General features: G+C 40.8%; 1 protein-coding gene across 2 annotated transcripts in view; it reads right to left on the bottom strand.

Moving 5' to 3' along the window:
- Window positions 1-26,860, bottom strand: part of EVA1C (eva-1 homolog C) — a 48,702-nt gene that overhangs the window by 8,420 nt on the left and 13,422 nt on the right. The window contains exons 2-5 of one of the 2 annotated variants that reach the window (XM_077927309.1): window positions 13,941-14,137; window positions 10,133-10,256; window positions 5,225-5,377; window positions 832-975 (exon numbers count right to left, since the gene is read on the bottom strand). In XM_077927309.1, the coding sequence (XP_077783435.1) occupies window positions 832-975; window positions 5,225-5,377; window positions 10,133-10,256; window positions 13,941-14,137 (618 nt within the window). The remainder of the gene's footprint in view (window positions 1-831; window positions 976-5,224; window positions 5,378-10,132; window positions 10,257-13,940; window positions 14,138-26,860) is intronic. The other variant, XM_077927310.1, reaches the window with a different exon arrangement.

Below are 26,860 nucleotides of genomic sequence, written 5' to 3'. Positions count from 1 at the left end.
TACCTTTTTATCTACTTGTACTTTGATGTGCTTTAGAACTGCTAGGTTGGCAGGAGCAGGGACCGACGGGTGCTCACCCCATCGCGGTGACCTTCTGATCGGCAAGTCCTAGGCTCTGTGGTTTAACCCACAGCGCCACCTGTGTCCTGCTCTTTCCCTTAACATACACTTATTGTCCTCTGGTCAACAAATTGAACACTTTGAACTGAATTGATGATGATGATGTTGATGATGAGCCACCCATCAGACTAGGTTACCCCAACCACTGAGCAGCTACCATAAAATATTTAAACACAAAATACCTCAAACATAAACGCTGCTGTGAGTTTGACTTGGTGTATCATCTGAAACCAGGTTCATGGTGTGTCTTACTTCTGACCAGCCAAGATGTATAACCAAGAGTGCATTGCAGCTTGTGGTTTGCTTGGAGCAAGACAAGCCTTGCCTTAGTTCATGGCAGATTAGCAGTAGGAAGATGGAATGGAAGTGCTGCAGCTGCAATCTCCTCCCTTGGAACCCTCACACTCATGCATTCACACTAATTGTCATTGAACAACATTTTGCGGGTGGGCAATATTTTTGCTAATACATTTATTTTCATTTTTTATTCTTTTCAAGGTTTTATTGATAGTAACTAGGCACTATAAATCTGTAACTGTATGACTGTACCCAACTCTGGTGTTAAAATATAGGAATGATACAGATCACAGGTTTAAGATGAAGCCCAGATTTTGAAACAAATGCCTCTTTATATACATGTGGATTTCTCAATCTGGCATTATAAAATCCTGATTTTATAATGTACAAAAATTGTAATATAATTTTTCTTACCACATGCATAGCTGACGTTGAGATATTTTTTCACACCAGGCAGGCATGGTCTTCCAAAGTTATGGTTATTAGCAAAGATTTTGCACCTCTGTTTCCCATAACACATCTTAGATAATACTGCTAAAGCTGAATACGAAAAGCAATCTGAAATGTGGGAGAAATTTAAAAAAACAGTCATACAAATATAGATACCAATGACTTGTTCAAAGAAAGGAGCTATTATATACCAGTACATGTGTGCTTGGAAATATATACTTGCTATTACAAACACTGTGCTAACTCAAGAAACCTACTCATTGCAATAAGAGCTTGGCTCAATGTGAAGGCTGTGACAGGGTCCTAGAGTCTTCGCTCCTCCTTCCCAAAGCCTAGTTAGCAGTTTCCCAGCTTTGGGAAGGATGTGGGACGGATCCGGGACCCTGCCAGAGCCTCACACCTCCTTTCCAAAGCCCAGCACTTCACTTAGCCAGCTTGGGAAGGCAGTGTAAGAGCTGGGAGAGGCATCAAATTTTGCCTTCCCATCCCCCTGCACACACCCCTGCAACAAGCAAACAAAAAAAAAATTACTGGAAGATCTGGAGTAATGCCAACTTTCCCCCATCTTCTCCTTCTTACTTCCTTCTCTTTAGTCTCTTGAGATAAGCAGTTCTTCCAGAACAGGAGAATGATGCCTCAAGTTTGGACAGGTGCAGGTGGGCAACCCTAATGCAGCTCTGAGAATTTGGGAGGCAGACTACAAACACACCAGGACTCAGCAACACATGCCCTTTTTACGCACTGCATCTTGCTATCTCAGGGGAAGTCAACATGGTGGCCTCCAGATGTTCTTCCATCTCCCATCAGCCCCTTCCAGCACGGCCACTGACCAGGGATGGTGGGAGTTTTAGTCAGCAGCATCTAAAGGCCACCACATTAGCTACCCCTGTCCTGTCTGATCCGACGGTGTTGTATATGAGTGTATATCTATCTTTGATCGTAGATTTGGCCGAGGAAATCTATGAAGTAAAGTGATTTGACTGGGATTAGGCTCAGAAATTCACAAGCTAAGTTTCAGAGAGTCGTTATTTCAATGCCAAAATGAAGGGAGATGGCAACACACACACAATAATGGTAGGAACATATTGACTTCTGTGATCACTGCAGGAGTGAGAGCACAGTCCATTGTCTAACCTCTTTTAATCTGTTGCCTTGCTTCTGTGATCAGTGGTTACTAACCACAAGGGTGCCAAGCAATGCTGGTGTTTTTTTATGTAGTGGACATGAATCCATCTGGCACTGAAAAGACGAGGTCATAAAAGCATTTCCAAAACATGGCTGTAAAATATCAGCTCTGACTTGAGCTGCTATTGAACAGATTGGAGTCTGTTGTTTCTGAAGGAAAGTTCTTTTCAGGTACTAATTGGCTTTATTTTAGACACGTTTTGACATGCAAATTATTCAGAGCTGCTGGAGCCATAAATTGTGTAGAGTTTAATGAGACTGGCAATCCTTCTCTTCGATTCTGAAAGCCTCTCCCATTTCAAACACTGGTAGACTTCTCTTTCTGTTCTGTAGTGCACAAAAGCTTTCAATTCAACGTACTAGCCAGAGCCAACTGTACAGCAAAGACTGGGCACTCCACACATTCACATGTGTGCACTGCATATCATGCAGTGACAACTGTGTGATGCTGGAAAGAAGGATATAATTGAAAAGAAGTTCATCCCAAATAGCCGTGTTTACTAAACAGAACAGACAATATTCATGTGATTTGAACTGTTTCCCTTGCTGCTTGTTGATCCATTTAAAAAATGTTTCTCTAAGACTGAATCTTGGTGCTAGAAATTTCCTAGAAAATAAAAATAAAAGCTTGCATATTCGTGGGCTCACCATACTTGGGACCTGGGAGCTTTAAGAAGCAAATCAAATATGGAAAAACAACAACACTTCAAATAGTGGGATACAATGTTTGAGGCATTTGAAAGGATAAAATAATACTTGTTAAATGCAAGCATGCTTTTTTAACATCAGGTCTAGTTTGGCCCCTGAACGTGATCCTTTTCACAAGTTATACTGTCTTTTGCATAACCTTTCCTTCAAGTATTTGTAATATTAACCTGAACAATTTATAGCTTCAGGAACATATGGGAACTTAAAACTTTCCCCATTCTCTCAGCTTGGCATTGTATTTCATTTTCGCTGGCCAATAAATTGTCTTTTAAATCTTGTGCCTTATTGGGAAAATGATTGGTTTGAAAGCAGGGTGATGAACACAACAGACAAGAACTTGGCCAAGCCAAGTTTAGAACAGTTGGCAGGCTATAATGTTTGGCGTGGAGAGGAGGTAATTTGCGTAGACCATGAAGTCAAAGTAACCAAGCCTTGATTTTTTATTACCCTGCTTCCTGTTAACATAGAATTCCATTTTCCCCCTTCACTTTTATAAGCAATACGTTAATATGCACATGTGCCAGCTTGCCTGGTTCTCCAAGGTATTCATTTTATGCACTGAGCCTTACAATCTTCTTATGGGCTAGGCAAGTATGGTCCTTATAGTCCATAGAGAGAAAATAATCCATGAATCATCTGGAGCGGCCTTGCCAATGAGAACATATCGATGGCTACCAAGCCAAATGCTAGGCTGGGGCAGCAAATGGAAACAGAAACCTTGATAGACAGATGTAGCTGTCCACTTGGTGCATGAGCTGGTCCAGCTGAGCCTATAGCAAGCAAGTGTGGTGAAAGTAACATACAAACATTCATGTTCATCTCGGCTTCACTCAAGTACAGTGGAACCTCGGAAGCCGAAGAATGCCTTTGAATTTGAACGTTTCAGCTCCCAAATGATCGGAATCCAGAAGTGATTGTTCCGGTTTTCAAACAATTTTCGGAAGTCAAATGTCTGTTGCAGCTTCTGATTGGAATCGGAAGCCGCACCTTGGTTTTCGAACTGTTCCAGGAGTCGAACGGCCTCCCGGAATGGATTAAATTTGAAAACCAAGGTACAACTGTAGTTAAAGTTTTGCTGTGGAAGTAGATGCATGAGGGACCTACTTATAAATATTACACATGGCATATTTTGTCAAAATAATGTTCAGGCAGCAGGATCTCCTTGAGCAACTGCCCCAGATATCTGGAGAATAATTCCCTTATGTTTTTGTGATGTCATCGTACCCTCAAGAAAAAAGCTTGCGTTCCTTTCATACACTCTCTTTTTGGGCTCTCATCAGTTCATCCCCCTTCTCCTGTTTGAAAACGAATTGATCATTGTTATTACTAATACCACATGGGGACAGACTTCCTTTAACACAACTTCAGGCATTATGTATCTCTGCCCCAAATTCCTCTGACAGCCAGCCACTTTCTAAGAGAGGGGAGAAAAAACAAGGGGTTCCTTCTCAACCTCTGTATTAGGCAAAAGCAGGAACATGGGGATCCTTCACAGACATAACCTTCAAGCTTTTTCCCAAATGTAAAGAGACAGCAGGAAATCTGACCAGGGGGCCTCTGTGGCCTGATTTGGCCCTGGGAACTAGGCCTATGTCATCAGTAATTCCCACATGGGCGTTTGTTGTCATCAAAACCCAGATGGTTTTGAACAGGCTTTGTGTATATTTTGGTCTCAGAATATGCTGAAAATAGGACTAAATGCATCCATGCCGCATACTTGGAACTAAGGCATAAACAAGCAGCGCTCTGGCTGAAATCCTGGATCCTGTTAAACAGTTAAATATTAACTAAGAACTGAATCCTGCATTTTTTTTACCATAGTTTTCCAAGACAGTGCCCTGGCATCGCTAAACAAAAGTGTTAGAACTTTAGCTAGGTTGCCTTTAAAATAATTATTTTCCATGTCTATAGTTCCTGTCCAAAAATCAGGGCAATTGTGTTCGCAAGCATACATTCATACAGCTTAGCTGTAAAGGTAAAGGTAAAGGGACCCCTGACCATTAGGTCCAGTCGTGGCTGACTCTGGGGTTGCAGCGCTCATCTTGCTTTATTGGCCGAGGGAGCCGGCGTACAGCTTCCGGGTCATGTGGCCAGCATGACGAAGCCGCTTCTGGCGAACCAGAGCAGGTGCATGGAAACACCGTTTACCTTCCTGCCAGAGTGGTGCCTATTTATCTACTTGCACTTTGACATGCTTTCGAACAGGAGCAGGGACCGAGCAACGGGAGCTCACCCCGTCGCGGGGATTCGAACTGCTAACCTTCTGATCGGCAAGTCCTAGGCTCTGTGGTTTAACCCACTATTCCAGCCTTCCCCATCCAGATGTTTTAGAATGCAACTCCAGTCAGCTTTGCGGGACTGGTGGGAGTGTAGTCCAAAATATACGGAGGACATCAGGTTGGGGGATGCCAGTGGTCATTGCCACTAAATCTGACCTAACACAGGTACTCTTTTGTCAACCTACCAAACTGAGGGAAGCGGCCCGCTTCTGTAGCACAGGTGTCCTCCTTGTGTGCAGCCCTGCCATATGAGGCAGAATAGATGTTAAGGAATTTCGACTCTTTACAGTGGAGTTTCAGTTCTTCATTCTCACACACTAATCTGGTTTTATATTCAGCTGCAAAGGAAAGAGAGAAACACTGCTTACTGGTGGGGGGTTAGTCTGGTTGTTAGTCTGGTCCATTTACAAAAACACTGCTGAAAGTGCAATCTTTTGTGACGTTCCCTGCTGCCCACTCCCCATAATATCTCAGTTTATTTGTTTAATATGCTCACATACTTCCTAAGTCGTTTGACCTGAGTTGGATCCACAAAAAGCCTTTTTAGCTGAGAGGTGGTGATTATGGCATAACCTCCCAAAAGAACCCAGCCAGGCTCAGTCAGTGCTTACTTTGAGCATGCAGTGAAAACCTGCCCCACCCCACAAAACGTAATTGGATGCCGTGGCTGTCAAATGCTGCTAGAATTCTTTGTTGTTTACTACGACGCTATTGTCCATTGTGTTATGCATTTGATTTCTGTGTTTTGTGTGGCTATTTTATTGCATGTTCTTTTATTGCTTAATATTTGGTTATTTTTGTTGCATTTTTGTAAGCTGGCTGGGGGGGGATCCTACCTCCCGTGTGGGAGAATAAAAACAGAAGCTAGGGACGGGGGACCTGTGGCCCTTCAAATGTTGTTCGAGCCCAACTCCCTTCATCACTGACTACTGTCCAGCCTGGCTGGAGGCTGATGTCATCTGGAGTCCAACAGCATCCGGAGAGGCCAAGGTTCCCTACCCCTGACATAAACAACCAAACAAACCCGCAAATTGGGCAGAGCTGACCACCTCAGCCATAGGTGCCTCAACAGTTTGTCAAACCATTTATTTATTTATGGTCTCTGAAGCTAAAGAACATGACTTGCTTAAGAAATTTACAGTGCAATCCTATATATGTCTACTCAGAAGTAAACCTCATTTCCCCCACCAATGGAGTTCATTTCCAGATATATCTGTATAGCCACCTCTGGGATGAAGTTCTTATGGTTAGGGATGGGGAACAAATTATATTGTTTGCATTTAAAGCAGAATTGATCAAGCCCACACTTTCCAAAACAACGAGTACCGAAACACAGACATCCTTCAAAATGAGCACTTATCCAAGTTTTGTCATTCGGTTTTCCAAATCACATTCACAAAAACGCATATATTGGGGGAAAGTGCGTATAAAAATGAATTTATTTGTGAAAGCAACATAGAAAAACACATTTTCTTGGAAAAAATTGCTTACAAAAATGTGCAGCTTTGCCAAAAATGCATATAAAACTACGCAGAAAAGGAGATGACCAGCCTTCCTTCTCCTTGTGCCCTCCAGATGTTTTGGGCTACAGTTGCCAGCCGGATAGTAATAATAATAATATCACTAATTTTATATACCGCCCTTCATCTGAAGATCACAGGGCAGTTCACAACATAGAAATACAAAATTAGAACACAAAATACATAATAAAAGCAAGTACAAGAACAAACCACTAACCCCCTTCTTACAAACACATTTAAAAGGACATAGAATGTTAATCAGCAAAAGGCCTGGTTAAAGAGAAATGTTTTCACCTGGCACCTAAATATGTGTAATGAAGGCGCCAGGCGAGCCTCCCTGAGGAGAACATTCTACAGATGAGGAGCAACCACAGAAAAGGCCTCTTCTCATGTTGCCACTCTCCAGACCTCTTGTGGACAAGGCACACAAAGAAGGGACTCAGATGATGATCACAGGGCCAAATCAGTTTATATGGGGAGCGGTGATCCTTGAGGTATTGCAGTTGTGGCTGACGGGAGTTGCAATCCTAAACATCTCAAGGACACCAGGCTGGGGAAGAGAAATCTATGAGTGGTGCTGGTGATGTAAGATGTGGGGAGACTGTTGTCTTTATGTCCTGCTTTTAGGCTTCTCAGAGGCATCTATCTGTCCACTGTTGGAAACAGGGTGCTAGACAAGATAGACAACCTGTCCGCTCCAGCAAGGCTCTTCTTACATTCTTAACATATATTATCCTGAATCTAACTTAAATATTTAGTTAGATAAATTTTATCTCTTAATAATAAAGGTAAGGGTAGTTCAAAGGAATGTCAGAAAATGCACTTGGGATAGAACTGAATTCTAATAATATAGCCAGGCTCCCAAATAATGTTCATTGTGCCTAAATCTTAGAGGTATCCAGGATTAAATAACACCTGAACAAGCAGCTTTATGGCTAATCTCCTTATGGAGATAATTCTTTTGGCCCTCATTTAGAAATCAATCTACTTCTGAGAGGTTGGGGGTGGGGGAAGATCTTATTGGGACAAGACAAGGTTTTGTAAGAGACACTCTCAGATTATAGGATTTGGATGGCCCTTCTCCCTTTGTACCTCCTCATCTGATGATCCCTGCTCTTCGAAAGTTCTTGTATGGAGCAGCTAAGAGTAAAGATGGGGAGGGGTTGGTGTAGTAGGCTCAATGTCCTTTTTGAGGACAACTCTGCTTTCTTCCAGCACAAAAATACTTTCCCCTGCAGTGGTAATCTTGCCAGGGAATATGTTCATCTGGAAGAGCTATGAGTATGGAGGTAGATATGGAGTTTAACCTTTGGCCATATCACAGTGAGGATATAGGTGATAAGTATTAAGATGAAACTGGTGAAAAGACACTATCCCAAACACATCCACCTGAAAGCAAATTCTATGGAAACCAAAGGGATTTAGTTTCAAGTCAATGTTTTTAAGAACCGTTTTCCAGAGACGTAAAAATCAGTTAGTTAATGTGAAATGTAACAGTCTAAAGGGCTTTGTTTATTTGTGAAAAACTTTAAGTACATTTTATCAACAGCAGGAAACAACGTCATTCAAAAGTCCTTGGCATTTCCCTCATGACTGCCTATTATTTGTGCAGCCTGAACCCTGCATATGCTGCCCAGCAGACAAACAATCCACATGTTTTCTGGTGCTAAAGGGTAACATAAAAGAATGAGGCTAATGCAATATAAGATAACATGAGATTATTCTCAAAAATAACAATAACAATTTGGATTTAAAGCAAATAAGTGAAATTAAGCAAATGATTGAAGAAGCGCCCCCCCTGGTCTATTTATAAGCACAGAAAAACTAAGCTCCTTCAAGAGCAAGGGGGCTCATATTAGTCATTTTTGTTTTGTTAGTTTTACTGGGGCTTTGTCACAACCAGCTTTGCTTAGGTGATGACTGATACCTACACACTGATCCAGCAAGAGAAATCTCCAGGGAGAAACGTATGTCTATACACAGAATCCCTTCCTGAACTGGGAACCACACAGAGATTGAATATGGAGAATATGCAGCTGCCCTGTGATGCATCTCTGGCTGCAAAGCATCCAATGCAATCACCATTTGTACTGCAGGATATGCATGAGGGTGTGACTTCCTACTTTCACAATAAGTATCCCTATCCCACTCACAAGCACCGGCTCCTGCCAGCTAGGTTTCCAATGAGGCTAACTCTGAAATGTAAGGCTTTGACCAACAAAATGAATGTTGTTAGGTCTAAAACCCTATGCACACTTATTTGTGTTGTGAGTACATCCCACTGAACTCGGTAGGACTTACTTCTGAGAAATGTGCAGCCAGTTGGCTTGCAAATCTAGCTGTATCTAAATCAAATGCAGTGCAACCTGATTAAATTCATAGCATTAGCTTGACTGTATTAGTCACTCACCAAAACACTGTCTTCAGGTCATTCAAAAGACAGAAGTCTGCTAAATAAAATACAGTGGCATATAGGTTTTCTGTGTTGTTGTTTTTTTAAAAAACAGTGACAGAATCTAGTGAAAGAAAGCCAGCCATGACTATCTTCATGAAGCAGAAATTAAATCACATTGCCCTTAATGGAATGAACTTTTTTCTATATTGGGCTCCCAAAGTTTGTTATTTGAATTTTCTGCACCCAAAACTTTGACTACTGCAAGTAGTGATTAGACTACTGCAATGCACTCTACATGGAGCTAACCTTGAAGATTAGATCATATATCTGGTGCAGAATGCTGCTTCCAGGTTGTTAAATGGGACAGTAAGACGGGAAAACAAATCATCAGTCCTGGCTGCCTGTGTATTACTGGGCCCAATTCAAAATTTGGTACTCCTGTACAAAGCCCTAAAAAACTCAACTCCCCCATACCTGCCAAACTAAGGTTTGAGATCTGCAGGGGGGGCGGCGATTAGTATCTTATTGCACTTTTATATTAATAAGCCATTTTGATTACATTGGTAAAAAAACAAAATAGAAATAATGAGAAGTAAATAAAATATATAGGCACACTAGTCTCTATCCTATAATCAATGGGGCTTACTTCTGTAGACATGCTTAGATTGCACTGTGAAGTTTCCACCTTTCTAGAAAGGCACCTGCACTTATCCCCATTCATCTTAATGATTTATGTCCCATCTTGTAATAAATTATTTTTAAGACCCCCAACAATCTACAGCAGAAACTAATATGTACAGCAAGTTTTATTCCCTAGATGGGTTATGCTCTTTTATGATGGATGTGCATGTGTGAAGGGTCATTTCCATACATTCTCTGACAATGCTGATAGGGATACTATGTCACGTCTGAAAAATAGCTGCAGGGTTGTGTTTTGGTTCTGCAGGACCTCTGTGCACATTGCCAGATATAACTCACTTGCACATGCACATAAACTTTTATGAAAAGTGGTGAATAACATGCTTATCAAAACCCACAAACTTTGGTACAAGGACTGGGTGAATCCACTTCAGAGCTTCGCATAGATTCATGCAAAGATGTCTGTGCTGGCACTGCAGTCAAAACAAAAAGCAAAACAAGTACAAAAATGACACTTGCCTGTTCTACAAATTACTTACTAGGTTTGCATTTAAAGGAGACTAGAAGGTATTTAGTGATTCCTGGACATAGATCAGGTCCAAAAACCCGACTATTGACAAGGAGTTGGCAGGCTCTCAGATCCTGGCATTCATCCAGTACTTTCTAAAACAATGAGCAAAAAAGCATAGTCTTGAAAAACAGATTCAAACTATATAACAGTTTAGACCCTGACATTTTAAAATCTGTATGTGATAAGCTGTTGCCCACTGGTTACCAGAAAAATAGGCATAACAATCTATACAATGCCGATACAATGATTTCCAAGACACAGAGTTGTGTGAAATTATGGGATGATCTGAGTTCCCCAAAATTCATTTGTTTCACCATTCAAGTTTGGATGCGACAAACCTATTTTGAAATCCCCCTTAAGGGCTGTTTGATGTATTGCAAGGTGGCAGATAAGTTGGGGAAATAGGACACTATAGATTTTGTTATGACAAGCTGGCATTCCAGAATTTGTCATCTGTGAAGCAATATTAATATAAAGAATTCATGTAACCTTTGAAAATAGGAGATAGGGACTTATTTTCACGCTTGAAATTTTTTGATAGTGGCTGCTGCTTTGTTACAAATTTTCACCCCACATGAACTACCAGTAAATGAAAAACCAATTTTTAGAACACAAGTAAACAATAAAAAGCCTTTTAACTAGCACCCAAGAGGAGAGAAAAATCAGATCTCCAATGCTCAAAAGCAGCCAATAAAGCATTCCTACTATATTCTAGTGATCTTTACTTCTAGTTATGCTAGTCAGAATCATTGTCTATAAAAAAAATCTCTTCATATTTTACCCTGTGTTTTATAAGAGATGTAAGCTTAAAACTGCAATCCTAATCACTTACCCCATTGAATTCAATGGAACTTACTTCTGAGCAGACATGTATAGGATAACATTGCCGGTGTTGAATTTGCTGTGCAACAAGATCTGGCCACTAATATGTTCAAAACTAATATATGGTCAGAACAGTCACAGATTAGGAGGGATTTAATTTTTCTTTCAGCCCTTCAGTGAAAGATTCCTGTATAGCATTCTTTGTTCTTTCTGTAAAATAATACTATGCTTAGATTATCTCTCCATTCCAGAGAGAATAGGTAGGATGAGATCATGCAGATTTGCTTCCAACAATTTGGTTTACTGTAGGTGTCTGAGATTTGAGAGAAGACAAAGCCAGACATGTATCTTGCATTTGAGTGCTATGTGAACATATCTGTAAAACATTCTATCATTTTTCTATGTGCAGCTGGGATGTGTGATGGCTTCAAATAATCTTTCTGTGCAAGCCTAGCTTAAATCCCCAAAGATTCAAAGGACTCAAAATAGTCTTGGTGCCATGCTAGTTAAGGACACAAAGGAGAAGGGGTGACACTCCCGTTTTCATGAGGACAGCTGGACCAAAGATCATTTTTCAGCCATTAGATGGATTAAAGCACATACAAGCCATGCTTATAAAACCACTATTCCAAGCAATATTCATTAAAAAAATTCATTTAAACTAAACAATAACATTTAACTTCTTTATAGAGGGACAGTCCTACAACATCTGAATGGCAACAATTTCCCTATACCTTCTTTAATGACACTGATTTTTAAAATGTTTCTGCAAACACTAGGTCCTGAATAAGTAGGAAAACTTTTGCACTTTGGTTATGTACCTGCTAAAGGCATAGAAATATACCTGACAGTATTAGCCAACTGCTTGGAAAATCACCACTTTATAGAAATGTCTGGAAATTATCTTTATTGTATAATGCAAGTCCATTTAACATAACATAATGAATCTTACCTCCAAGTAAGCACACTTAGGATTGCACTGTTAATGTCTACTGTATGTCTGCCTATATATCTTCTTAAGGAGAAAACTGTGGTTGTGAATTAGGCCACAAGTGGATCCTAAACCATACAAACATACTATCTTTCTATCAAAGATAGTGAAAAGTGAATACCCGCTCTCATGAAAAAGAAAAATAATAATGTCATGTAAAATAACAAAATATAAGAATCATCCTTAGTAGGTCCTCAGGAAATAATCTTTGCTTGCCAGTTCAGGCTCATTAGCTTTAAATGTACAGAGTAATCCTATGGATGTCCTCTCAAAAGTAGACATCCAAGGTAAGTCTGTATAGGATTCCTGCCTCAGGCTACAATCCTAAATACACATGCATGGGAACAAGCCACTCTGAACACAGCAGCTCTTACTTCTAAGCAGAAATTGCACAGCACTGCTCTGTAGATGGTGTCAAATAACAGGATTAAGGATGCTACAGTTTAGGATTCCCATGAGGTCAGGAACCCGACTGCATCATCAGATCTTAATTATGTTTAGGAAATTATCTTTGCATATTTTGTACATCACTTTTTTAAAATTCCTCTAAACCTACAAAATAATGACCGATTTGTCACAACAGGACATGACTGTGTTAGCATTTTTCCCATGTGAGGGAAATTTAAATATTACTGCTTTGTCTAACATGAGGAACATGATTGCCTTGACTTCTGAGGCAGGGAATAACCATGATTCAGGACTAAACACTTGCCTCTATGTCTATATAACTGTTCTTATGTGTCTACAGTAAGATTAAGAACAGTGTATGTGGCAAGGGAACAGAGATGAAGCACGGGCCTCAAATATATTATTAATCATTGGGGCATTTGATACAATGGCAAGCCAGTGATTCAGAGGTAATCTTCAATAATCCTCATCAAAATTAGGCTGTAGATTCTACTGCTGTCTACCAGAAACTGGAGCCAGAACTAATTGGCAATCTAGATTTCTCCCAGGAAAATCCATTGACATAAGCTCAGTGCCAAAACAACTCCATCAATCTGGCACAGACAAATTAAGTTGGACCATTGGGTGTTAATCTTAATGGGCATTCTCATTGTTCAGGGCTCTTTTGTCCCAGTCTGCTTGGCAAGAGAAGTCAGACAGCCCATACAGCTACTGAGTGTGTGGCCAGCCACCCAAACCCCCAAACTGGATTTCAGTTTGCTTGTGATGAACAGGTCCTGTGAGGCTTGCACCACAGATCTATATATCACGCATGGCTGGCTAAGTCACCACTCAGAACTGTTTGGGAAGATTTGTGCCATTGTATCGACTTGCAAACAAATTGCAACCAGTTTCATTTACTGTATTGGCCCGCACCCGCAAATAAGCCGCACCTTTAAAATTCGGCGGCTTGGGGGAGGCTTGGGAGCCACGGACGGGGCAGGCACTGTTGCTGTACGCTTCTGGGCTGCTTCCTGGGGGGAGGGAGCCGCGCAGTTTTGGCGGCATAAGGTCGTGAATATAAGCCGCACTTTAACTTTTCACGATCGGAATCTAGGAAAGAAGTGCGGCTTATATTCAAGCCAATACGGTATGTAGTCAGATATTGATTTTAAAATTTACTTTAAATTGTTGCTATTCAAAAATTAAGAAGTGACAATAAAATATGAATTTCAAAAGTAGCCAAACACATTCTTAAGTGTCAGGATTAATTAGCATTGCATATTCTTCAGGAGCAAAGGGGTGGAGAGGTTTTCTTTGAGGAGGGGTCCTGATAATGGTCTGCATATTCATTAGACCTTCAGAAACACTAAAACTTAGTCATATGCATGACTGAACCACCCTTCCTCCCACAATAATAACTATTCTATTACAAAAGTTACACTCTGAACATCAGTCAATTAATGTTGCCTTTACCTTGTATTTTAATAAATACAATTTATATCACTGAATCATTCTGAAAGGCTGTTTTTTTAATTAAAAAAAACAAGAATAAAAATACTACAATATGTAATACCTGCAAAGTAGTAGATGCCACACAGTTTATGGGCTCTTTCATCGTGGCCTCTGGATGTTGTTCACTACACAACTGGTAAGCTTGCCCGTAATATGCAGATTGGACACTTATTGTTGAATGTCGAGGACACTGCAGACTCAAGCGATCACCATCACAGGCATACGCAGTGTGGTTTTGCAGAAGTTTGGTTAGATAACCTAGAAAACATTTACCTGTGTTACATTTAATGAGGAAATAGCTTTCCCCCAAATGTTAAAATGAAAGCTGCAGTCATCGCTTGGCTTGGTTACAGAAGGTTTAACCCATGCCTCAAGACTCTTGAGCACTTCTAAACTCTTGTTTATTGTGGGATTGGTGCTATTCCTGCATGAATATTTTTGTCATTGTTTGCATCAAAATGCCAGCCCATAGTTTCCTCCCATTTAATCTAGTCTTATCCTTACGACAGAAAATTTGCCAAAGTAAAATAAATAAATAAACCTGTTGCCACAGTCTGTATTAAGTTCTCTGCTCTGCTACAGATTTCCTGAGAAAATTACAAAAAAGGCAGCTTTATGTCAAAGTTGCTATAAGCGTTTTATTTTTTGTTTCTCTCTTGTAAACTGGAGAGACAGAGGGCAAAGCACCGGTTTGCATTATGTGATCTGCAGTAGTCTACTGAGTGTTTCTTTCTCGTTTAATGTAGAGGATTAGATGGTTTTCTGGCCCGTGGAAAGAGAATGCTAAATGTGGCAATGCTTATTTGAATCTTTAAACTTCATATCAGTTAATCAACCATATCCCTCCCTCAGTAATTTTCCAGCTGCGCGAGAGCCAAGTAGGATGTGAAAAGAAAAAAAAAGATTCACTCATTTCTACTCATCTAGCATTTCATGTATTCAGGCTTAACCAAAAACATATTGTGGAATTGTGCCCACTAAAATGAGAGGGTTTTGCTTCTGCACTGTGTGCCTGATTCATAGAACTGCGCCCACTGGAATGGGACATGGGAACCTTTTTCAGGCTGGGAACTGCATTCCCTTCTGGGCAACTTTTGGGGTGGGGGATGCAAAAGTGGGCAGAGCGACAAAAGTAGGTTTTGCCTCTGTACATTAGGCTAGTTTTTATTCATTCACACACACCTATTAGTTCTCCATCCAGAGAAGCAAAAAGCATTATCAGAGTTTAGGGACATATTCAATTCAGGCAAACATACTCCAAGAGAAGGCAAAGTTGACCTGGTGAGGGGTGTGGCTAGGGAGAGCTCTGAGGGCCAGATAGTGAGGCCTGGAGGGCCACATTTAACCCTGGGCTTGTGGTTCCCATACCTGCACTAGATGCACACAGAAACATGGGTTTGTCTTCCAGGAACTTCCAGGAAGTTCACAAGAGAAGCACAAAGGCAATAGCCCTCCGCTACTCTATGTGGACCAGCGGCTTGTATTTAGAGACAAAGTGTCTCTGAACATGACATTTCCTTTTATCTATCATGGAAAATATCCACTCAGAGTCATATCCTCTGTGAATTTTCCTAATCCAGTTTTATAGCCATCTAAACCAGTGGTAATCTCATCTTGTGGTAGTGAATTCCAAAAATTCATTAAGAAATGATAGGCTTATCCATTAACTTCAATGGGCTTACTCTGAGTAGGACTGCCATTGAATAGCACCACCCCTGGCCATTATCACACATAAAATTAAAATACATCTACATTTTGGTTTGTTGGAAAATAGATGTATAATTAAAACCTGAGTTTGCTAAATATCAGCCCTAGGAATGTTCCTTTTCAATATGCATGCACTTTTCACCCACTCCGACGTTCCTTTGAATGTATCAGTAAAATTTTAAAACACACTTAGACTAACATGGCAAATTGTCAATGTTAAGTCCATAAAATTACTTATATTTTATTTAGAGCCAAACTCCCCCATGAAAAGGCACAAACCAAGTTAACATTGGCAATTTCATAGTAATTCTTATAAAAACAGATATATATTTCCCATTAATTTCTACACACAATGCATTATAAAACTTTGAAGCCTTTTAGTTTATGGTGTGTCGGGAAAACATCATTATTTTTTTTTACTGTTGTTCCTTATTCCAGATGTGACTCACCAAATCCATATTTTTCCATTACTTTTAAATTGGCATGGAGTACAAAACAGAAGGACAACACATTCTAGTCTACTATTCCTTGGTGCGCAACATTAAAATTTGTTCTTGTCCTCCAAACAAGATACATTGCGTTTCCACCCCCATCGCTCAGCCTAGACACTGAGGCCCAGCTCTGAGGGCCTTCTGGCAGTTCCCTCATTTAGAGAAGTGAAGCCACAGGGAACCAGGCAGAGGACCTTCTCAGTAGTTGTGCCTGCCCTGTGAAACACCCTTCTGCTGGATATCAAAGAGATAAGCAATCATATTACTTTTCTTGGAAGCCAGCCAGCGTGGCTGGGGCAGCCCACTCAGATGAGGGGGGTATGTAAGAAATACATTATTGTTGTTATTATATTTTCATGGAGAGCAAGACTTAGGTTAGTTACAAATTACCGTATTTTTTGCTCTATAAGACTCACTTTTTCCCTCCTAAAAAGTAAGGGGAAATGTGTGTGCGTCTTATGGAGCGAATGCAGGCTGCGCAGCTATCCCAGAAGCCAGAACAGCAAGAGGGATTGCTGCTTTCACTATGCAGCGATCCCTCTTGCTGTTCTGGCTTCTGAGATTCAGAATATTTTTTTTCTTGTTTTCCTCCTCCAAAAACTAGGTGCGTCTTGTGGTCTGGTGCGTCTTATAGAGCGAAAAATATGGTAGCACTTAACCAGCACCACACAGCTGTATCCTCTTCCATTCATGATACAGTGGTGCCTCGCAAGACGAAATTCATCTGTTCCGCGAGTCTCTTCGTTTTGCGGGTTTTTTTGTCTTGCAAAGCACGACTATTAACAGCTCAGCAGCTTTAAGAAAAAGGAAACAAACTCGCCAGAACTCGCAAGACGTTTCGTCTTGCGAAGCAAGCCCATAGGGAGATTCGTCTTGCGGAACGACTCAAAAAACGGAAAACCCTTTCGTCTAGCGAGTTTTTCGTCTTGCGAGGCATTCATCTTGCGGGGCACCACTGTAAAGTGATGACTAATCTCCCCAGGGTGAGAGAGCTAACCCTGAAGAAATGTGGCTGTTTATGTCGATGAAGGGTGGGGAACCTCAGGTCCAAGGAGCCAAAAGCAGCCCTCCAGGGCTCATTATCTGACCCTCAGGACTCTCCACAGGGCCACACCTCAGAGGCCTTGCTCTGCACCTTCCTTGAGTACTTCTGCCTGCCTAGAATGTCCCCTCAAACACTGAAAATGCTTCTGACCTGTCTGAATGGAAGATTAAAGAGGGATGTGCGAGTGTGTATACAAACCAGCTTACTGTACAAAAGGTAAAATTCACATCCATTGCTCTGCCCACTTTCGCCTTTGGCCCTGCTCACCACAGGAATGTGGCCCCTGGAAGGTTGCCCAAATCATAATGTGGCCTCAAGGCTGAAATGTTCCCCCACCCCTGACATAGACAAAGTAATTTACTCTGTAAAAAAAATGTGCACAGCTGAGTTGCCAACTTCTTCCAGAAGAAGGGAGCTTCTGTGCTGTTACTGTTAATATAATATTGACAGGAAAAGGTTGGCAGGTACAACTTCTTCTATTGGAGGAACCCGCTTCAGAAACATAGAGCCAGATGTCAAAATGTAGAGAACTGTTCCTCTGACTATTTGCCTTTCTTTCCCATCCACCTCCCTCCAATTGGAATTAGGACCAGAATCTATTAAGCATTCACTGTGTGTACAGTCTGCATGTAAAGCGCTCTCTGACACCTGTGTGCTGGCAACGTGGTTTAAAGGCAGCATAATTAGAGATACTCTTCTCAGCAGCATCCCCTCAGGACTTTGAAGAATTTGGTCCTAAATCTGTGACAGTTTAGGTTTCAAATTGCTTGGAACCAGAAGTTCCCATGTACAAAGAAGCCCAGTATTCCCTAGAGAATATCAGCTATGCAAACTTTTGAATGAGTTCCCGAGCATCTTAACTGCTACTTTGATCCTGCAAATTCCTATTCCAGTATCTAAGCAAGTTTCACCAACAATTACACTATTCAGTTCTAAAAATGGCTTAAAAACAACCGTCTCCCATTGCTTCATGTGTGCAGGTACATTTTATTTGTTTAATAAGTCACCTAGACTTGATAGGAAAGAAATTTTATCCCTCCAGGTGGCATTTAAAACATCCGTAATGTTATTGCAGTAAGTCCACACTTTTACACAACGAAGGGAATAAAAATAGTCGTGAGATTTTGATAAGAAAAACTGGCAATGTATTGGTATGTGGATTGCTTCACTCAGGCACTGTACTCTGTGGAGACATTAATAGCTCACGGAGTTCTGCTTTTCAGATTTCACACAGCTAAGTCTTGCCTTTACATTTCATACACAGCAGGCAGAGCTGAAATCTCATAGTCATTTACGGAGGAACTCAAACTGTTTGTTCTGATTACAATATCTGCATTTTGTTTTTGTGGAATATTAAACATTTTGGCAAAGAACGGGTTGGAGAAAGGATGACAGGAATGTGCTTGTGGAAACACTAGATTGGGAATCTGATGTTCTATGGAGGGTCAGATGTGCAGGATGCTGAAATCCCGTCTCTTGAGACACACAACAAATGCCTCTTTGGTCTCCAGCCCTGCAATATTTGTTCTCCATAACAATCATGAGGCTTAGAAACTTGTTTAAAAAGGGCACACTGTCATTGTCATGAAGTCAATGTCGCATTACAATTAGTGTAGAAGGTAGACCATACTGAATACATCAGAGACCTGGTTCACATCCATATGAAAAACTGCTCCCATATCCTTAAGTTAAATTCCTAAACTAAAGTTGTCAGAAGCTATTGCTGCTAACTTCAGTGAATGGCAAAGCAGAGGATTCTATGCAGGAGTCCCTAGCTACAGTGCTTCAGGAGAAGTGCACAAGATCAGCAAGCCTCAACAGGAGCTCATTTAGGGTGAAACATCAGATTTGCATTGACCTCAGGGATGGCAGTTCTACTTCAGTTCCTGGATAGACCACTCAGGTTCTGTCTTGTAGATCTGTATCTGCAGGGGCTGTTGAAAAGCTTTCTGAGAATATTGCCAAAGAGTTATTTATTGTCCACATACACACCCTTCACATGCTCCATCATTTGACAAAGGAGAGTATCAAAAAAGGACACTTCCAATTGGTTCAGCCCTTTGGTCCTTTTCATGCTGTCTTGCATCACCCATTATGACACTGCATCTCTTTTAAACTGCTCTTTGGCAAGCTCAGGCTCCATTGCCTCTCACATTGATCTTGTCAAGGGACAAGTGGGAACTTGAATGGTTGTTCTCCCCTTTCCCTATTGGCCAGATCAAAACAGATGTACAGGCAGCTCATTCAAAATATCTCTTGAGGGGCCATGCTAGGATCAGTGAAAGTCTTGTTTATTTGCAAATAACAAGAGTTCAACAGAGGAAGGAGGAAGATTGTACACTGATAATTTGTGCGTGCTATTTTCCTATTTCCCACACAAAGTTAAAAAACATAATGAAACAGCATCAACAGAGTCAAACAGCATTGCTTCAGTGTCAGTAGATTTTTAAACAACGTTTTGCATTGTAAAGCACTCAGAAACGGGGATGTTGTCAGAGGCCTGCTTTTCATTTTACATTTTGGACTCAGATAGAAAGAAAAAGGTATACACCCATGACAGTGAAGGTAGTCACTTTTCTTCATGGAATACCTGAAGGTGGAGCATGTTCTTTCCCCTGTCCTCCCATCTCCTTTGTATTTTGCCAAGAATAGTGGTAGTTTAAACATGTTCCTGGCCCTCTCTCAATTGACTTGAGGCTTCTGTGCTTTATACTAATGTAGTCCAACCTGAGTGAAGTGAAGAGCTGGCCAGGGAAAGCCAAGGCTCAGACATTTGACCAGACAACCCAAAGAGAATCTTAATGGCAGGCAAGTAAAACAAAACACTACACACAGTAGCATCCCACCAGGGTGGGGCAGTTCTGCAGTCATAAATGCAGACCTGGGTAATAATGGCAATCTGTTTCCATAGAGCTGGCATCAAATATCGCTATGATCAAGGCCAACACCCCAGCAAGGGGCCCACAGCCAACCCTCCTGACCCTGCTGCTGAATCTTCTTGCTGTTACCTGCCCATTCACCTCCACAGTCTAAGCAAGCAAGCAAGCAAGCAGTGAGAAGAGCAAGGGCCGGAAGTCCTTTTCCCCCTCTCTAGGGATGGGGAGTTGGTACCAATTGGGCAAGTCGATGAGTACTTGTGAGGATAAAGGAGGGCATGGCGGGAGAGTGGGGGTGGACACTGAAGAACATCCTATACAGAAGCCAGCACCAAGCCTCAGTATCTGCAATACTTTTTCTGCATGAAAGAAAGTCTTTCAAAGGCAGGAAATACACCCAAGACCAGTTACTGCTTTGGCAGACCCATAGAATGCATTGAGGATGAGGCCATCCATTTGTGGAGAGAGCAAAGAGCAGAGGGGCTCTTTAAAGGGCTGCAGCCTACCTATTTTCAGCCAGCAACGAATGGTCCAGCAAGCAGTACACCTAGGGCAGGTGAGGGTCAAGGTGTGGCAAGGGAGGGCTTTGCCACAAAACTATCAGGAACTGGAACCCCCTTTCACCTTCCCTCAATGCTCAGAGGGAGCAGGACAGCAGGTGAAGGAGGTACATACTTCATTGGCAAGGTGAGCATGTGCACTCAGCCATCTGTAAGCATGACTGTGAGGATGAGAAAAGAAAATGACAGGCAACTTGCCATTTCTTGGGCTACAGACCTAATCATTTTTCACCTGAAAGTAAATCCCAATAAAAAGAACAAAAATTACTTCTAAATAAAGAAAGTTTAAAACCTTCTAAATCAGGGTTTTGGAGCATTTTTTATTTTTTTACATCAGGATACTCTGGGACCCTTTGAAGTGATCTTAGTCTTGCAAAGAAAAGAAAATGTCCAATCCAGGGTACTAATTAAAGGCTTTATGTTCTAAAAACAGAGTTATGAGTGACAAATAGCATGCATACTTTATCCACACAGATTAACTTTGCCCCTCTGAAAAGGACTGCCGCAATACTGTGTACACTGCAGTAAATAAACAGTACCTGCTATATATAAGGACAACCACTTAGTGACAGATTACTTTTACAGAAAGCAAGCATTCACAGCCTTTTATTTTGAGGGCCTGAAGATGAACGTGGCTAGGTACAGAGAATTACGTAAGTGCCCTCAATCTGTGGTGGATGGTTTGTTTTTGTAATATGCACACTCTATTTACCATCTATTTTTTATGACAGGCCAATCTACTTCAGACTGAAGAGTGAGATAGACCGTTAGCCATACTCCTAAAAGTCTCATCCATCAAGCCCTTGCCTTTTTCCCCACAATAATTGTGCCAACTACCAGTGAAATATGCATGGCAATTTCAGAAGACAGCCATTTCAGCAAGGAAGGATGAGACCAGTAATAAAACTTTCCCCTCCTTCCTTGTTCTCTGAGGACATACAGATGGTGATCTGTTAAGCCATAGCTGCTTTTCAACTCATTGCAGGGAAACTGCAACCTCAAAGAAAGCTTGTCTGGCGACATGGTAACATAAATTTTATTACCCCTTTCCACAGTGCCTCACATTTGTGATACTGAATGAATTAAATGCAGTGTGAGGGATTCAACTAGGTTTTACTCAGAGTAGACCTATTGAAATTAATGGCCCTAAATTAGTCATTTCAGAGTCTGCTCTAAGTAAAACTTAGTTGAATACCACCCAGTGGGCTCTCTCTGCTCAGTAATGGGGTCTTTGCTGTTGAGAACAATTTACTGGACAGGATAAGACCCAAATTGACAGTACAAAAGTGTCATTTGATCTGAAACCCTCAGTATCTACCACTATTCTGCATTCTCTAGAGTAGGAGTTCACTAACATTTTGTGCCTATGGGCACATTTGGAAATCTGACAAGCTCATTGGCTCCACAAAATACCCATTTCACAGAAGATAAACAGCTGATGTTCAGAAATTGCCAATGACTAATCACCTATATATACCCCACAGCAAATAAAATAGAGATAAAATAAGCAACCCCTACCCTAACAACAACAGAAGCCAACTTAAATAAAAAAAATGGGAGGGACAGGTGTCTTAATGGGCACCAAGGCAGCTGTTTGAGGCTGTCATGGTGTCCTAGGGCATCATGTTGGAGACCCCATTTCTACGGTTTAGCATAAAAAAATTGCTCACAAAATCCAATCAGTAGTCTCTGCCTACATTATGGTTTCTCATATTATTTTATGAACTTACTCCTCCCCCTTTTAAAATTTTGCATTGGTTAATTTTTCTGATATTCCCCATGCTCCTCTGTCCTTCTGTTAGTGAGCCAGCCAAGAATAGCACACAATGCTAACTCTTTATCTTCATCTTCTTTTCTGTTTTCACTGTGGATTGTAAACATTACTCAAATTCTTGCAGTGTGGGTTGTCAATGGACATTCTCACAGTGGCAACAGGACGGGCAGCATTGCCACACAGGGGAAAGCACTCCTATACAATAGTCTTCTTTTCAAATATAGGCATTTTGCCAGTAGCTGGCATTGTCTTAACCCTTTGTGATGTGGAGATAGATGTTCACTTTGAAAGTCTAGCTTTCAATGGCAATCATCAGAATGCGCAGTTCTCAAATATCTGTTGCTGAGCAGCAGTGCAGACAACAAAAGTTGTAGTTTTTTTAGTTCAGAAAAATCCACATGCGGCCATAATCCAAAAAGCAGTGTGTGTGCACACCAGAACTGTGTTGATTCCTTTTGCTACAGCAACTTTGACTAACAAGTGAAGCTGCTGTTCAGTGCTTTCTCACTTTGGCAGTGGAAACTGCTGTGGTGAAAAATATAAAACATGTTGCATTAGCATCTCTTTTGCAGGGTTTGCAGCTGTGTAGTATATAATTTCTCTATAGGTTCCAAATTTTTGAACAACACATGTAACATGCCATGTGGATTACTTCAGCATTGCCTTTGAACACACTCATGTCCAAAGTCAAGTGTCTCTATATCTGGTGTAATTGTTCTGAACCAAAGATAACATTGAATTACACTACAGTTGAACCTGAGCCAAGAACGCAGTCTTTTGTTCACCTTAGAACATTTAACAGTCACTTTCCCCATAATATGATGTTAATACCTCTTCTAAGTAGGAGTGGAGGAAGGAAGAATCAACAGGACTGAATAGGCAAAATACAATTGGTATGCCTGCCTAGATAAAATTTGATACAGAAAATATTTATTTAAATTATGCAAACTGTTATCTGTCGTTGCATTCTTTCAAACCCAGCCAAGGTTTAAGGCTTGGCATGTTCCACATGCCACCTTTTGTCTTGGTAGAACAGAACTGCAAATTTCAAAGGAACAGCCTAGTATCTCTAGGACACTACATGACGGGATTATCAACCTCTGTGGACTGGCCTTTGTTTAAATAGCCTTCCTCATTCTATAGACTCATTATTTCCATCCCCTGCTTCCTGGCATCTTTAACGGTCCTTTTCCATTTGGAATCAGAATGTCCTAAGCTACTGCATGCTGTCCCTCTCTTTACTTTTGTCCCTTTCCTTGCAGGATGATCTTCATAAAGGTAAAGGGACCCCTGACCATTAGGTGCAGTCGCGGACAACTCTGGGGTTGCGGAGCTCATCTTGCTTTATTGGCCGAGGGAGCCGGCGTACAGCTTCCAGGTCATGTGGCCAGCATGACTAAGCCGCTTCTGGCGAACCAGAGCAGCACACGGAAATGCCGTTTACCTTCCTGCCGGAACAATACCTATTTATCTACTTGCACTTTGACGTGCTTTCAAACTGCTAGGTTGGCAGGAGCAGGGACCGAGCAACGGGAGCTCACCCCATCGCGGGGATTCAAACCGCCAACCTTCTGATCAGCAAGTCCTAGGCTCTGTGGTTTAACCCACAGTGCCATACCACACTGATTAAGAAGAATGAAAAAAGTAATTGTGCTTAACCTGACCCATATTGCCCAAGTTGGCCAAGGCTAGGGGACCTTTTCCAATAAGTTTCCTGGTGTGTGCAGGTGTACCACAGCCAAGGACATGCATCCGGCAACAACCAGCCAGGAAGAAGGTATTTTCTGTGGTGGTACCCACACTCTGGAATAGCCTTTCCCAACCCCTTCACCCTGAAACCAAGCATGTGCTGAATCTGCAGTTGAGGTACATGCTGAAAACCAACTTATTCACCTTGGTGTTTGGTGGCTCATAATGCCAGTGATTTTAAGTTTTTGGTTTAAATTTATTATATATATTTTTAAAATACATTGTATTTGCATTTTGCACACTACTTGGATGTGTGTTACAGAACAGGCAGTATATATGTGTGTTTAAGTGTCATTTAAGAAGTGGCACTGAACTAAGCCAAACCTGTATCTGTTAAATACTTATAACTCAGTAGTTAAAAGGTCAGTTCTTCAGGTATACCTGCAAGGATATATTGCAGATCTTAAGGGAAATTATTTACAGGCTGAATCTTTTTTAGGTGGATATTATTCCATACTAGATTTCTGGAGCACATAGCTCAATGATAGAGCTTTGCACCGCAATTCTTGTAGCACAAGAAAAGGTGTTTGCCCCAAAGCATGGAGACGTACTACCAGTCAGACCAGACACTGTACTGTGCTTCATGGACCAGTAATCTGACTCAACATTAGACCACTTCATATGCTTATGCATTACTTTGGCTAGAGGAATGCCACTGAAAATAGCTTCCCATGATGAGCTACCCAGATGCCAGTTGTAATGTATGGAAGATCTTTCAGCATAGATGGCTACTATTATATTGTGAAAGTCTCCAAGCTAACATTTCAGGTTCCCAGAGGCCACAGGCAGTATCATGGAGATGCATAATGTGATGACAGCCGCCTGCACAATATAGGGTTTCTCATTTTTCCAATCTTAGGTTCAGTTTTCTACTTTCCCACAGTTTGCAATTTTTTAACAAAGAAGTCCATGTGAAAATTATTCAGCATTTCAGCATGTGTTTCTCCTAATATGCATATTTTTAATATGCAATTGTGCCTAATACATACTTTTATGTAAAACAATTTCCCCTAATATAATACATTTTGCATGTTGTTTCCACTAATATATACATTTTATGACACCTTACTTTAGCGTACTGTATGTATTTTCTGCACACATTTCTTGGCTCGGAAATTGCACTGCAAAATTTGGATAAGTACAAGTTTCAGAGGATAGCTGTGTTTCATTTTGCATATTGTTTCAGAAAGCGTGAATTAGGTTCATCTTTAAATGTGAACTGAATTGCGTTTCTCCGCCATTTCTCTGCCTCTGCACAGGAACGTATTATGTGTCCCTCTTGCCAGAGTGGTGTCCGCTGCAGTTAGCAGAGGAATGTATTCCCAAGAAACAAAAGGAAGTCCCATTGAAATGAATGGGAGTCACAGAGCAACAGTTGTAGTGCTTGAGATGACCAGTGGCATGGGATCAAAGAGAAAAACACCCAGTTCAACAAACAAACAAACCGCATTTACAAAGCAATCCAATGCATGTTAACTCAAAAGTAAGTCCTACTCATTTCAGTTATGTGTGCACATTATTGCAGCCTTAGTAAACGACTAAGAATCAAGCATTTGCTCAATGTTCTACCATTTCATTCTTCTTTCAAAAACGTGTAAGCACATCAAATCAGTTATTACAACAAATGGGAAACAAAATTTCAAAGGAGATCTGTACACTATTTTGTAATTCCTGGCACATATGGGATGCATTATTATAATAGCAACAAATAATGAAGATGTATGGATTACATATGGATCTTCGTTTCTTTGGAATTCAAATATAGTGAATAATAGTACTTCTCATTATTCACATGCATATGATGTCAGCCCTTTTCTGATCTGAATCTAGCTTTCTTTCTCCAGTTCTTTTTAAATTCTTTTTGAATTGTTAAAGACTTGGATTTTCAAAAAAGTGCAAACTGCAAGAAAGATGATCCTCTTATAAGACACAGGTACATTTTTTGCAAGCTGGGTGGAACATAATAGTAAGAATATGAATGCACACATAGCAGGGATGTAGTTTATGTAGGTTCTGCAAGTAAAGATGCTATGCAACTTCACAGATCACATTTTCATTCATGGAGATCAGTCTCTATAGAAAAACTGCCAAAACATTGGCAGAATATGACCTGTGCATCACAGGTACAGAGATGGGCAGCTGCTGTATGTCATAAACTGCCTAACAACCATATACCTCCCCTCAAACATTACAAGAGACACTTTCCCCTAAACACATATCCTTGGAAATAGAGCCTAGAAATTTCAGCAGAACTTCCGAAGTATGTGTATGTAGAAATCACAAAGGAAGAAAAAACTGGCCTTAATTGTGCTTAACCTGAAAGTAAAACCGATTTAAATCTTCAGGGATTACTTCTAATCAATGTTTTAGGATCTGAATGCAAAATGTACTCTAAGTAACAATGATTTCAATTACACTACTGTTTTCAAGTAAAATCTACAGTTTGCAACCTTGGAGACAGAAAGAAAGCGATAAACTTATTGTATCAACTTCTGCTGTTTAAAAATGTTCAATCTTCTGAACTGACACACCAGCAACAACCTGTACAGTATTAAATAGTCTTGTTTAACACATCCTTTGCAAATGATGATGTAAATGGTATCTGTTCCTTAGGCCTCTGAAAATTGGATATTTTGTCTTTAATACATGAACCAAATTCAGCTCCGGCTAACAGTTGAACTTCACATGTTTCAAAGGTGAGCAAAAGTAATTGAGTTTGCAATCATTTCATCCAGCTGTCACAGCAGGCAAATAATTTTTTGTAGAGTGGTGATGGTAA

Source organism: Podarcis muralis, chromosome 4, assembly GCF_964188315.1.
Source record: "Podarcis muralis chromosome 4, rPodMur119.hap1.1, whole genome shotgun sequence".
NCBI classification, from domain to species: Eukaryota; Metazoa; Chordata; class Lepidosauria; order Squamata; family Lacertidae; genus Podarcis; species Podarcis muralis.
Note: the sequence above shows the minus strand (reverse complement) of the source record. Positions and strands in the feature narration are given on the sequence as shown.